The 14,708-nt window shown below is 41.0% G+C and overlaps 1 protein-coding gene across 1 annotated transcript; it reads left to right on the top strand.

Annotated features, from left to right (window-relative positions):
* Positions 1–434: 434 nt before the first annotated feature.
* Positions 435–8,273, top strand: RBFA (ribosome binding factor A (putative); the record flags this gene model as incomplete). The annotated part of the gene is made up of 6 exons (XM_009083389.1): positions 435–477; positions 1,154–1,330; positions 2,614–2,726; positions 3,908–3,992; positions 6,066–6,139; positions 7,892–8,273. Coding segments are annotated over 6 exons (874 nt in total), but the record flags the coding sequence as incomplete, so codon positions are not given.
* Positions 8,274–14,708: the final 6,435 nt, after the last annotated feature.

Raw genomic sequence — 14,708 nt, 5'->3', positions numbered from 1 at the left:
GATTGAATATTAGGAAAAATTTGTTGACTGAAAGGGGAGAAAGGTCAAGCAATGGAACAGGCTCCCCAAGAAAGTGGTGGAATCACCATCCCTGGAAGTGTTCAAACAAGGTATAGATGTGGTGCTTAGAGACACAGGTTAATGGTGGGGCTTGATGATCCTAGAGGTATTTTCCAACCTTAATGATTCTATGATTCTAAAGAAACCTTGGAGTTGCTCTTTCCCCTTGTCTGCGTATGGCTTTGGCTATGGATGGGAAGTGTTGCTCCCTGCACCCTACCCTGTACCTGCTGTGGGCAAAGCTGCTCCTGGGCATGAGAACCTGGGTGCTGTCATGTGCCTTCAGGCAGGTAGTGTTTTAATTACACAGGGAACCTGTTGTTTCTCTGAGCTGCTGAAAGCTAAACCTGATTTTCTTTCCTTTTTTCCAAAAGAAAGAAGCTTTGGTATGACAGCCCTCCCCTGGAGACCAAAATGGTAAGTGCAAGCTCTTAAGGCACTGTGACTATCTGTGCCAGGAGGAACAAGCTTGTGCTTCTACTATTGATTGTAACATTGGGAAGAGCATTTTCTGATGGAGAAATAGCAGAATTTTTTGAATGAAAGCTAGGGCTCCAGTTTCACTGTGACATGCCAGGACTTCCATCAAGGGAAGCCATTTGGCTCCTCATGGCTGTTTCCTCTGTACTGAACTTTCATCTGCGTCAGCATCAACACTCTCTTGAGTATGTAGCAGAGAACTGATCCAAATTAAAACTTCTGTGTACAAGCTTAGTTTAATGAAAGATGTTTTTTAATGTTTATTATTTTGTAGCGAGCTATACAGCCCAATAAATCTGTTTTCTGAAATATGGTATGTATCTACTGAAAAGCATTGCTTGTTTGAAAAACAAAGAAACTTAAGAAACTTTGACTGTATTACATGAAAAAGATGTTGTGAACAGAAATGCTCTTTATTGAAACACTTGATACGTAGGACCTATGTAAGCTATCACACCTGCAGTAATGTCGTTATAATAATATGACATAATGTCAGTATAATAATGTCATTCTAAGAGCATACTCAGAGTGCACTTAGAGTGCACAAAACTGTATAGAATTGTCTAATACAAATCTATAACTACTGATTGTGTTGTTTGTTTTATTTTTAAAGATGTATAAACCAACCAAGTTGGAAGCCTTAATGAAAAATGGCCAGATAAAAACTAGGAAAGAAGATAACATACGCTGCAGAGTCTTGAATGGTCTTATTCATAAAGCTCTGTTGGAGATGATGGCTACCTGTGAAGTCAGTCAAGAACTTTATGATCTCAAGCTGGAAATCTGCAAGGCAAGTGCCAAAGCCACAGCTTGTGTTGAACCACTCCGACTATGCTGTGAGGTCCACGTGGCATGCCAGAGGAGCTCCCCTGGCGGTTGTGATGTATGCAGGAGGACTTTTAGTGCATTGCTTCTGCATGTGACAGAGTGCAGCAAGGTCAGGCTCTGGAGTACGCGCTAGGAGAGTTTTGCCACTGTAGTACCTGGCTTAGTAGATGTTTTCCACTGTGATGCAAATGAAGCTTAGGCCAACTAAATGGTGATTCTCCTGGCACCTTTTTTTTCCTGTTGCTCTCACAAACTCTTTGCCTTGCCCTTTCAGAAGGATGAGCCTGGTTTTGCCAAACTATGTGTACTTTTTCAAAAGTCTTTGCTTTTTGCAGCTGTGTAAGAGTTGTTACCTCCTTATGACCCTCACCAGCAACATGACACAGGCAGAAGACCCAAGTGGGGCATGCACTTAGTTAAATAAAAAAGGCAAACCTAAGTAAATGTCATTGTCGGCCAAGATTCAAGAAAACATTGAGATTTGTAGCTAGTGGTGTCATAATTTGCAGATTTGAAAGAAATGTTAAAGTTCTGATTCAGGAACTAACTCTCCACATTCTTGTTTATTGTGTCTAGATTTTATCTCCTATATTTGCTGTTCTTTTAAGATTAAATGGTATAGTGTTTAGCTTAAATGTTACCAGTGTTTGGCTTAAAAGCTTGATGGGTTTAGCTTTGATATTAGAAGCATGGGGAAAAATTGCACCTCATAGCTGCCTCTGTGACAGAAGGTTTGTCATTTATGACTGAAATGAATGGTTTTGCCAACTGAATTCATTCTGTCTTCAGGCAGGTTAAAATTATGCAGGCAAGATGAGTCTTTTGCAAAGCTCTGTTTGTGCAGTATCCTTCATAAAGCTTTTCTGTCTCTCTAGGGCTTTGAGGATTGCTTGTCTAACTCAGATCATCATGTCTGCACATAAAAATACTGGTGTGGGCTAGCCACAGCTCTTTCAGGAGACATTGCTGTAACTGAAACAACTTATAACATGAGAGAGGGAAACATACAGCCTTTTTTCAACTATCATACAGATTTTATAACTGCTTAGTGTTTGTGCTGCACTGGGACACGGCTGGGAGTAGATCAATGCTGATTTACTCATGAGCTGATTCTGGTTTGCTATTGTTACTTCTGTTATCCAAAGAAATTTCCTAGTAGGCTTTCTCCAATCCATCTGACACTTTGTTGTGTATGAAGCGTGTGCATATATATATAATTTTAATGACATGTTTGCCTTTTTACAGGTGTCCTTGTCATCAAACTTTTCAGCCTGTCGTGTGTACTGGAATCCTGCTGCAACAATGGAGAAGGAAAGTTATGTTGAAAGTGTCCTGCGGAAGAGCTCTCCACGCATACGGTACTGCTGTGGGGTAAACGCACCACCTCATAAATCCATAGCCACGGGCTAGTACCATTTCTTAAGGATTTCCAAAATCTCCATCTGACCTATTGGGATGTTTTAGGTTTTTAGATACTTGGAGTCAGCGTCTCCTGCGATGAGCCTCACAGGAAAGGGTGGCTGCGTCAGACCAGCTGTGTATTCTCTTGCTGGAGCACAGCTGACTTATTTGGCTTCTAGGGTTGGAGTGGGCTGAGCAGAAAGCTAGAGGAGTGCAGATAAAATTTCACTCCACTGTATTAGTAGTGGTGGGCTGGACGTGCTGTGCATGACAGTAGGACAAAATGGGATGCTGCACAAAGGAATGGCAATGACAATTATCTACTTTCTGATTCACTGGGCAGTTCTGATCAATAGGGACAGCTTGGACCTCCAGAAGGGATGACTGGTATTACAGAAGTTCTTCACAATAGTGATAGCAAAAAATAAATTTCAGGATGCCACCATGTATTGTGATGCTTTTGCCCATTTTTTTTTGGCAGAGTCCAGTGAGTTTTCAGAGTATCTCTGAGATTTTTGTCTCTCCCTCTTTCCTTGGCTTACCCTCTGCTATCCAGTCAGCCTGTTGGAAGTTCAGGACATCACCACATGTGGAAGGTGGCATAGAAGCATACTTGTACAGCCATTTCCTTTCCCCCAGTTTCCATAGGCTGTGTAATTCCTGCTCCAGCACAATGCTCTCTTCTACTCCCAACATCTTCCACTTTCTGAGAAGGAAAGTTGTTGTCTGGGAAGAAGCTGAGAGGAGTCCTGTCAGTCCTTCTGCAGCTAGCATGTAGGACCAGTTGTCTTGTCCTGCTCTGAGGGGCTCTATCCCCCATTCCTCTTACCCCTGCAGTAGGGATAAGGATGCCAAACAAAGGAGGGAAAGACCTGTGCATATAGATAGAGACAAATCTAATATCATCAATACTCAATGGGATCTGCAGCTAGTAGTTTTTATCTGTTATGGATTCAAAGTTGTGATTCTGTAGTGATGTATTGCTTAGCACAAACCTGAATGGCTTCCCATGAGGCTGTAAGTTTTGCAAACCATATCTTTAAATGTGCAGTACTGCTGGAATTAATTGTAACACATTTTACTTGTCCTGGAGATGCTAATCTGATGCTCATACTAGTGAATGCTGTATTTTTGCCAGGTATCTTCTGACAAGTCAGCAGATTCTGGGAAATGTACCCCCAATACTGTTTGTAAAAGACAAAGAAGCTGCAGCTGTAAAAGAGGTATTTCTCATCTTTGACTCGATGTACGAATACGGTGACTTAGGAGAGAGCTGATCACTCAGTCACTCTACTAATCTAATTTAAAAATCAGTCTTTCTCTGTACCCTTTTCTCTTCAAGTTCCAAAGCATTTTAACAGAAAATCTTGACCAAGATTGATATTTATATAAAATGTAAAAGAATTGTAGGCTGTATCATTAGGCCAGTAAAGAAATTCTAAAAAATGAAATTACCATTTAAGGAATAGTATAGGGCAGACCTGGTGTACATGAATATAGAAATGCAGTTAGAGGAGCTGTCTTCTACATTTTAAATGTTAGGTGTTTTTAAAATTCTATTGAACCTAATCAGTGATTTTTAAAATTTTTATTTACACTCCCCCAAGCTTTTTCCATCTGTGAATTGTTAAAATGTTTCTAGGGAAGTGCAGATCTTTGCACAGATGATGTAAACTTACTCATACTCCATTTTTTTCTTTACTTTTAAATTTATCTTTACTATTTCACATTTTGTCAAGATGTTGATAGTCTTACCTAGTTGAAATATTGCTAGAATAATGATGTTTCCTGGGAATTTGGGGTCACAAGGACTGTGAAGCAAGGTCTCTTACATAGTGAGCTTTCTAGAAGAGAGGGATGACACCAATGAGTAGAATTTAATGATGAAAAACATCTCGGGCTGTTGATGTGAATAGAAGGAAGTTGAAAAGAACTTGTTCACGTTTCTGTGCCCTGAAGTGCATTATTCTTAGATGTGTTGCTGTTATAGGCAATTACTGTTAGTGACATATGGGTTCCTGTGGTGTGTATTAGCAGAGCTGGAAGGGATAACAAGACCTCCAGACTCTCTAGAAATGCAGTGAACTGCTTGAACTTTCTCTGGTCAGAAGAATTCTGAGTTTCATGCCAACATACTGATCCACCATGCAAATGTTTTTCGCCTGCATTAGTGTCAACAAAAAGTACAGGAACAGAAAAGAGCTCAACACTTCTGAAAGCTGTTTCTATTCATTATTATGCTTTCCTTAATCAACTCATAAAATTCTGCACTGCAAGTAATGAATTATTATGTAGGCACTTTGTTATTACTATTACTCTATTATTAACATACCTAGATAAAGCTACAAATATCTGCTTCTGCAGGTCCTGCCTTTCAGGTCTGTCCTTTGGAACCTGCTGCATTAATCACTGTTTCTCAGACTTTCTTAAATGGACACATAGTCTTTTTGAAGAAGGAAACCTCTGGGCCTTGCTTTCAAGTTCAGTGCATAGGTACCAAGGGAGTTAACCACACAAGAAAAGTAAAAATCCTCCTTAGGTTGCTTCTGTCAGGGAATGGCACTGGGAAACACTTAGACAGCAGATCATCTTCTCCCACTTTGCAGTTCATCAGATTTATGTCAATCATAGAGTCAAATAACAGGGCTTGAAATAATGTAGCTGAACCTGATTTTTAAGTATTGGAAGTCGGGGAAAGGCCGTCCAGTTAAACTGCCAGAATAATACACTGAATTAGAAAGCAATTAATGTAAAGAAAAGTTGGAATAAAAATTTCAAATAAAAGAAAGTTTTCACAATTATGTAGAGTCTATGAGCACTGAATATACTAGGTTTGTAGCATTTACATGGTTAGGTGCCATGTTAAAGGGAATTGGGAACTCCATAGCTGTGTGTAAATAGAAATGCAAACTCGCAGAAAGGACAAAGAAGGGAAAAAAATCTCAGTGTAAGGATGTTATGAAAAAGGATTTCCAAGACTGAAGTAAGAACAAATAAGCCAAAAAATATGTATATCGCACAATCCATACCCAACTCTTCAGAATGTACATAAGGCAAAAAACTTTGTAGGAATCCCTGGATTCATTACACTATTTGACACAAATTCCTAGGCAAGCAGTATAAGCAGTTCCATGTAAATGGAGGAAAAGGCTACTTTGAAATGGTTTTGCTAAATGTTCCAAACATGTAGAAAATTAAATATTTGCTGTTAGATACCTGTCTGTTTTCTGTGTAGGTGTAAACAAAATAGATTTAATACAGGATCTTTAATATGTGTTGTCTTCATGTGTTTACAGGTTGAGGAATTATTGGCAATTGCTGATTTTGGACCTCCAGAAGAAGAAGAAACGTTATCTGAACATGATTCAAGGTGGGTTTTTTGAAACAGAATTGTACAAGTGTCTGTTTTCATTTCTGTTGGTCAACTTAAATTGGGTATTATTTGACATGACAGGAAGTATATTTTAATGAGATGTGTACATTGTTGTTATCTCAGAGTTCAGCAAATGATGTTATGAGGAAATAGAAAGTTGAAGTCTGTTTGGAAGACCTTACCAAAAAGGTATCTCATCTTTTAAAGAGATCAGCTGTGCTATTTTGTTAATGAAAGAGGCTACGAAATAGCCTAGGACAAAAACCAATATATAATCATCACAGAAATTAAATGCAGGGGATGACATTTTATTTTGTGTCTTAAGCTTTCTTTACTGAACTTACACCCATTTATTAAAATGAAGGGAAAATATTTCTTATTATATATGCTCTGATTTATGTTCTTAGTTTAGTGTAGACACATTTCCATATGCTACTTTGTTATTGATTCCTGTGCACAGGTACCTATCTGCAGACCACAGCTTTGCAGATATGGGGAGGGAAGGTCTATTTCTTATGCTTAAAGGAACGTCTGTTAAGCTGTGGGGAATGACTGAATTGCCACTTGTAACAGCATAATCTGTATTCTTTCAAAGGCACCCACCAGATGATATCAGAACACAGTCTTAGAAAGCATCTCTGTTTGATGTCTATACCCTGAGCAACCTAGTCATCAGATTTTGTTACTTGCAGGACAGTTCTTCAGGTGCAAATCAGAAATAGCTTCTTGTGGGAAATCTGCTCTGACAGATTCCCGACAGGGCGCCGAGCATCTTCGTCTGTGTCTTGTGGAAATCGTTAAGTCCAGCTGTGCTGGTTTGAAAGCAAACCAGTGAGAGACTCCAAGTCAGAAATACAATTTAATAGGAAAAATAAAAACAATAAATGCAACAGTACAAAAAGAAAGCACTGACAGAGTCAGAAAGCAACCTGACACCCTGTCAGTCAGGGTGTTGGTAGTAGTCTGATTACATGGTGCTGCAGTTCTCCTGGAGTGATGGGTCTGTTGGAGTCCTGCAGATTTGGTCTTCACCTGAAGGTCCAGTGGTAGCTCTTGTCCTCTGGGAATCCAGCAGGCAAAGAGCATCTGTGCTGGTCCAAACCCCAGATTATATCCATGTGGGAATGCTTGGCTGCCCACCTTGGCATCTCACAATGGGACAGGTCATGCTTGGGTCCCTGACAGCCCATTAAACAGAGACAGCCCCTGAGGGAGCCATCAGGGATGAGTAGGAGATAATGAGCACTGCCCCACCTGCTTTAACAGCTTGTGGAGACCATAATAGAACACATACTATTGATTACACCCTACATTGTAACCTAGGACACCAGCTTAGGATGTCACTCATACATCAATCAGTCTGATGTGTTTTGGGCACAGGCTGCTATTTCTCCCTTCTTGGAAGAGTTGGGGAAGTCTTAACTTCTTGGAGCTCCCAGATCAAGTGCTCACTCTGGTACCTGTATGCACCTTTCCCAGAGACAAGCAGTTTCATTTGGAATGTTGTTTTATTGGCTTTCTCCCATTAAATCTGTTGACAGGCTTATACACAGCCTGTTTTTGGACACATGATACAGTGGTATCTCCTCCTTTGTAACACAGGGAGCACAGTGATGAACACAGGGCATTAGTAAAGTCAAACTGGAAACTCTGGTTTATTTCTGTGTTGCTCAAGTTGTCACAATTAGCATTGCCCTTTGAAATATACACAGGGGAAAACACCCACAATATTTGTTTTCTTTTCCACAGTAAACTGTTCTCTTCAGCAACTCCATCCTCAGATTCACCCATGCGATCTAATCTGTTTGGTATTGATCATGAACTGCTGAATAAACAGATAATGGACTACAAAAGACTGAAAGTTTCAAGAGATATAGAAAGCATTGCCTGGACGAAAGAGCAGGATCAGCAGCTTTCTAAGATTCAAAGGAAAATGAAAAAGAAAAAACCAAGGAATCCTCCTGATGATGATGATGATGTTACACCACAGAAATACTTGCTGGACAGATATGAAGCTGATTACTGGGATGATCACACTGAATCACTCTCGGACTATGAGTTGGGGGATGAATCACAGGAAGATGTAAACGAATTGAAGATGGGTAAAGGCAAAACTGATAAACTGAAATGAAAAAGCTGCTCCCTTCGAAGTGGAGGCTGCTAATAGCAAAAAAAAAAGACTGCCATAGATACTGAAATATTCATTTTGTACAGCCTTTTTACCACTTCCTTATTCAAACTGATAGACTTGCCACAGGTGGGGAAGGTTTGCTAGCACAAAGTATGTAAGGAAACCAAAAATGCAATGTGATATTCTGTTAAGCAGCTTTTTAGCTGCTGCAGTTGTAGGACTTTCAACCAGAGAGCAGTTTTGTAACAACCAAATATACATATTGCAGCACTGAGTTGAAACTTCTTGCAGTTGTGTTGATTATTTTTGTATTGCAGTAAAATGTCTTTTTCTTTTCTTTTTTTTTCTTTTGAGTGACCTGGATAACAATTATCACAAAGTGATGGTGTCTGTTATTCTGAAGTCAGGAAGGAAGAGGGAAGCAAAATAATGACAGTGGTGTTCAGTCTTCAGCACACCAAGACCAGGACAGGGTATTCTCTAGAGAACCCAGTCTAATGGGGGGAACTCTTTCTACAAGAAGATGAAACTCATTGAAATTATGGACAGTAAGTTTACAACCCTGAAAGAAAATGAATTTATTTTAATAGGTAGAAATTTACAGTTGGGCGAGGAAATCTGCAGCCAGACAATAATGGAGCAGTGCTCATCCATTGGGCAAAGCATTGACTCTGACTTGAAAAAATGTATTAACAACTCGAAAGGCAGAGAAAAAGCAGCAGGAAAGAATACCCCAGTAACTGCTGAGATTTGAAAATGTATAGGGAACCATGTAAGAGTAAGAATAATACTTTCTGACTTCTAGCATGTTAAAAATAATAGCACGAGTGTATAAAGTCAGAACGGCACAAGCTTAAAAAAATCATAATGAACGAGGTAGTGAAAAGGAATTCTACCAGAAATACAGAACATTTAATGCCATGAGTTAATGGGGGAGTAAAAAAGTGCAGGGGAGTTTGCACTACAATAAAGTAGAACCATGAATTGTTTGGGTTGGAAGGGACCTTAAAGGTCATCTCATTCCAACCCAACCCCACCATGAGCAGGGACAACTTCCACTAGACCCAGGTTGCTCAGGGCCTTGAACACTTTCAGGGATGGGGCATCTACAGCTTCTCTAGGCAAGCTGTTCCAGTGCCTCACCACCCTCACAGTAAACAATTTCTTCCCAATATATTATCTAAACCTACCCTCTTTCAGCCTGAAGCAATTCACCCTTGTGCCATTGTTTGTGCCTTGTAAAAAGTCCCTCTCCAGCTCTCTTGTAGGCTCCCTTCAGGTACTGGAGATGCAATAAAGTCTGTCCTCTTCTCCAGGCTGACCAATCCCAACTCTCTCAGCCTTTTGTCATACAAGATGCTCTCTGAGCATCTTCATGGCCTCCTCTGAAATCTCCGCAACAGGTCCATGTTCTTCTTATGCTGGGGCCCCAGAGCTGGATGCAGCACTCCATGTAGGGTCTCACCAGAGCAGAGGGGCAGAATCACCTCCCTTGACCTGCTGGTCACACTGCTTTTGGTGCAGCCCAGGATATGTTTGGCTTTCTGGGCTGCAAGTGCACGTTGTTTATGTAGTTGCTCTTGTTTATCAAAAATATTTAAAAGACAGCGAGTGTAAGTTTCAGAACACTAGAAACAGTCTAAAGGATTTTTAAGATGAAGAGAGGAGTTCAGGTCAGCAAAGAGCACTGAATTTCACTGTAGGTGTCTTGATTTAACTCCAGCTGGCAACCAAGTACCACACAGCCACTTGCTCAGTCTCTTGCCTAACTTGAAGCAGGTGAAAAAATCCCACAAATTTTGCGTTTGGGCTTTTTTAGGAGTTCTTTCTAATTTCATGGGACAGACACACTTTGAAGCAGATACTTTAGTTTGTTTTCCAGTGAGTGTAGGTATTTATATCAGAAACTATTCATGTGCAGTATCACAATCAATCCAAGCTAGACATGAATTTGTTGCAACTTTGCACCAAAGCTCTTTTTGAATGCATGACTGGACCATGCTAATTGGTACTTGCTAAATAAGTCTGCAGAATACTAATGTCCCATCTTGAGTTTCTGCTGTGTGGGGCTGTCTGGACTCTACCTAAAGATTAAAAAAAGGAGTAAACTCAACCAAACAACACCCAAACCCCTACATAATTGCAGAATCCCTTGGTTTAATTTTTATGTATTAGATAACACTGATGGGGAAGGACTTCTGGGACCTTCAGACCTGCTCCCCAACCTTTAATGGCAGCCTCTCACTGCAGTCCTGTTTTCAATTGTTAGGCCTGGTTAGGAGTACACAGCTGGGATTAGTTGTTTTTTAACACTGGCAAATCAGATGTGCAGCTGGATTTATGCAATGGGTGCCCCGGTGAGCACATGCTACACTAGTCATGTTTGAGTCAATATTAGTCAATGACAGTTTTAAAACACACAAGAGCTTTCATTGCTGATAGCACATTGCTGCACTACACATTTGTACTTTCAAAATCTACTAGGGTGAAAGACCAATTGTTCTAATAAACACCTAAACAATAAAGCCTCTCACTTCAAACTGTAAGAACAAAAATCCAGAAATGTTTGTCTATTGTGGTAATTAATTCTGATTTTTTTGGTAGTATTTTCTTCAGGTAAGTCCACCTTACCTGGTGGGCTTTGCTCAGACTCACTGGAATACAAATCTGTTGAAGAATGCTTGTAGTCAATGTCAGTTAATTACTCTCTCTCTGGATCTGAGGAATAGGTAAGGAAAGCAAGAGACAGAAAACCAAGCCATGGGAATGGATTCAGTAAAATGTCAGTGCTACAGCAGATGTCTTGAGATCTGTGATGCGTGCAAGGAGAAAGTTCCGTGGCTGGGATCCATGCGCTGTCACAGTTTTCAACAAGCTACCTGGGACAACCTGGCATCACTTCAAGTGGTGATTATTTTATTCTGCAGGTTCAAGCAATATTTGTAGCCTTTTGTTGAACCATCTGCAGTTGCAAAATTTATAAACTTATTGTTATTGGAGGTGTGTTAGTGGCTTTCCAAATAAAGCAATGCATATATGTCTGTTCCTGGCTCCCACAGGAAATCCACAAGTCAGTACTGTCTTGATGTGTGGATCTTTAAGGCTTGCTTCAGTGCTAGACTGAGGAGTCTGTGAGTGTCTCCACTGGTGTGTATTGGGAGGAGACTTCTCTATTCCTAATGTTTACTTCTTCAGTGGAAAACTGGTTCAGTATCTCACAGCAGTCCAGAGCTGTGATTCACAAAACTTTACTGACTTTATTGACAGTGCTAACTTGTAATTGGAAAGTATCACCTGTTTCTGAGGGCAGGCTTCAAAAAGAGCAAGGAAGGAGGAGCTGCTACTGCTGGACTCTAACTAGCTTACCACACCTTTGGGTCTACTCAGATCAGAAAGAGTTTCCTAGGAACCCAGGGTGGCTACTGACAAAAGAAAGCATGGTATAATGGAGCTTTGGTTCTTCTCCTGTTGACCTGATAACAAGCTGCAATGGCAGTCACAGAATCACAGAACAGTTGAGGTGGGAGAGGACCTCCATGGACTGTCCAATCCTTCTGCTCAAAGCAAGGTCAGCTACAGCAGGTTGCCCAGGGCCTCAAACATCTCAAAAGATGACTCCAAAACTTCTCTTGGCAACTTGTAGTAGAAAAACTAAAGCAATAAAATACCTATCCATCATAAATCCCATGGTATGGAAAGAAAATCATGTCTCTCATCTGACAGACCAATGCAAAAAGAGGACCAGCTGTGCTAGAGAATCTTCTACTTTCTTAAATGCTGAACTGAGCACCAAATGGAGTGCCTGACATTTTTGTCCTAGCCTGAGGTTTTTAAACAGTCAGAAATCAATGAGAAAAGTATGTTGAAGATGAGAAGTCACTCACAGAGTTCAATTAACACAGTAAATCTGCCTTTCCCAGTGCTTGGCTGGAGAACATGTCATTTTGCCTGAGCAATGATCAAGCCAGGCTTTAATGATTACCCTCAAAACACATTGGCACCCTCAAAACAGTTTGTCAGGTGATGGACTTCAAATAGCTGCATCAGTGGTGAATTTCTTTGGGGAGGAAGCTGAACTCCTTCAAAATAAACACTATGGTTTTTCATTTAACTTTTCACTGTTCATATATAATGAAAGAGCCACCAAAATGCTTATTTCACATATTTTCTCTCCCTAGGCTGCACAAGAGATTTGAAGAGCTGATGTGCAGACCAGTATGCCTCTTGCTTGCTGTTCTGGTTTTGCTTGGTAGATTCCACGTGCTTCTTATAACCTCCTGAAAGAAATACTGAAAAAGAATATTCAAAAGTAAAACAGCAAGCAGTGATATCCTCAGATAGCATTTCCTCATTAAGAGGCACAAGAGTCAAGTCATTCATCATTGCTGCTGACTCATATCACATGGTCTCTGCCACCAGGCAGGACCTCAAACACAGTGAAAGACACTCGGTGAGAACTTGGGGTGTGAAAGTGGATGGTGGAACCCTCAGCAGACACGCTAACCCAGTTACGTTGAGCTAAAAGGTTCTGCACCAAGCACCAGTGTGACATCACACACAAGGGCAAGCCCTGAACAGGAGATCCCTGTGGACTTTTTGATCTTTGTGGCCCTTCTTCCCTCTTGGCAGCAGCCACCGCCATGCAGAACTCAGCAGCTTCCCAACAAGTAGGTATTGGGCCTGAAACATCCAAAATGGAGAACAACACAACAATGTCCCTGGAGCATGTTACAAATATTTACAGCACAAATGGTAGCCCTTTCTATCTACCATCAAAAAGCAATGGGGTTTGCCACAGAAGAGAGGAAGCACCATCCAGCACACAATTTTGTTTCAGAAGATTTTGGGGTACTGAGTCTCTCAGAACATATGCAAGAGTGTTCTTCAAGCTGGATGCAATTGTTCAGCTCACCTATGCTCAGATTTCACCCCTGCCTGAGAACTATGGTGACATTTAATCTTCCCTTCCCCATGTGGGAATGAGGGCTCTGCTGGGGGAAGGGAGGCAATGGGGCGCAGGCTGTGGGGCTGCAGCAGAGTGACTGCATCCTGCTAACACAGCCCTTGCTGCAGAACTGAAATCTAACTTCGACATTGTAGGTAGTTCAAAGAGTCTCTGCTGAAGAACATGATTCCAGCTGCTGATAAGGAGCAAAATAGTGCATATTTGGTCAATGGAAAGTCATTTGAAGTATTTTTCTTGTTACTGCTGAAATGTATTGCAAGAATAGGGGAAATGTCTTTCAGTCTTTCCTCTCCCCAACTCTCCTCTATTTGCAAAGTTTCCACTGGAAATTAGACTTCTTTTATTCAATGTTTATTTTTTAAAAATATATTTCTCTTTTTGGCAATTTGTAACAAAGAATGGCAGAATAATCTGTGAGGGGGCAGGCTGGGACAAGCTATACACAGTCACCAGAGTTCAAAGGCTAACAGAAGGCAGCCAGGTGTTCTCTGTGTCTCGCTCCAATTTGGATGCCTGAACTTTAACTTCCTCAATGGTACCTCTGACTGCTTGTTTAAGAGCTTGACATTTTGTGCATTTCTGCTTCTGTCACAGCAGCAGCAGTTAGCAGGAGTCAAACACATTTGTTAGAAGTGAATGCTCATCTCTTGGCCAGCCCCAGGCACCCACGCTGCCACTGACCCTTTGGTGTATGACTCCTGGTAATTTTTTCCCTTGTGTTAAGGTCTGTGGGATGGAAATCTATGTAAAAAAATTCCTCACTGCATCCCTTACCTTTTGTTTATGCCAATAGGCTGTTTGTGGCATATTCGCAAGACACTTGTAAAGGTAAATAACCATTGCAATTTGCAATTTGGTGATTTGCTTCTACTTTTCCCTATCAGTTTTGCCTTTCAGTTTTAATTAGCTGTGCCATCACTTTGGCTTTTTCACCTTTGTGGGGAAATTTCCAGTAGGTTTAAGAGTGGGATGGGATGTTGCAATCCCAGTGAAGTGAGCTGAGATGAGCAGAGAGAACAGAACTGATCCATAAAACACTGTATCTTGTTGCTGTCCCTCATAGCATCCTTTTGAACAAGCTGTCCAGCCATGGGATGAGGGTGTTCATGGTGCACTAGGTGAAGAACTGGCTGAAGGGCCAAGTTCAAGGGTAGTAGTGAATGGGCCTACATCTGGCTGGTGACCAGTGGTGTTCCTCAGAGCTCAGTTCTGAGGAACTGAAGATTATATATCGAAGATCTGGATGCAGGAGTTGAATGCGCCATTAACAAGTTGGCTAGTGATACCAAACTGAGAGGTGCTGCTGACTCTCTTGAGGAACAACAGGCCTTGCAGGGGCATCTGGATAGGCTGAAGCATTGGGGAAGCATCAGTGGCAGGAAACTGAGCAAGGACAAATGCTGTATTCTGCACCTAAAAAGGAGTAATGGCAAGCACAAGTCTAAATCAGGAGAGGAGTGGCTGGAGAG

This window comes from Acanthisitta chloris, unplaced genomic scaffold (genome assembly GCF_000695815.1).
Source record: "Acanthisitta chloris isolate BGI_N310 unplaced genomic scaffold, ASM69581v1 scaffold14550, whole genome shotgun sequence".
NCBI classification, from domain to species: Eukaryota; Metazoa; Chordata; class Aves; order Passeriformes; family Acanthisittidae; genus Acanthisitta; species Acanthisitta chloris.
The sequence above is the reverse complement of the archived record's forward strand: the minus strand, read 5'-3'. Positions and strand labels throughout refer to the sequence as shown.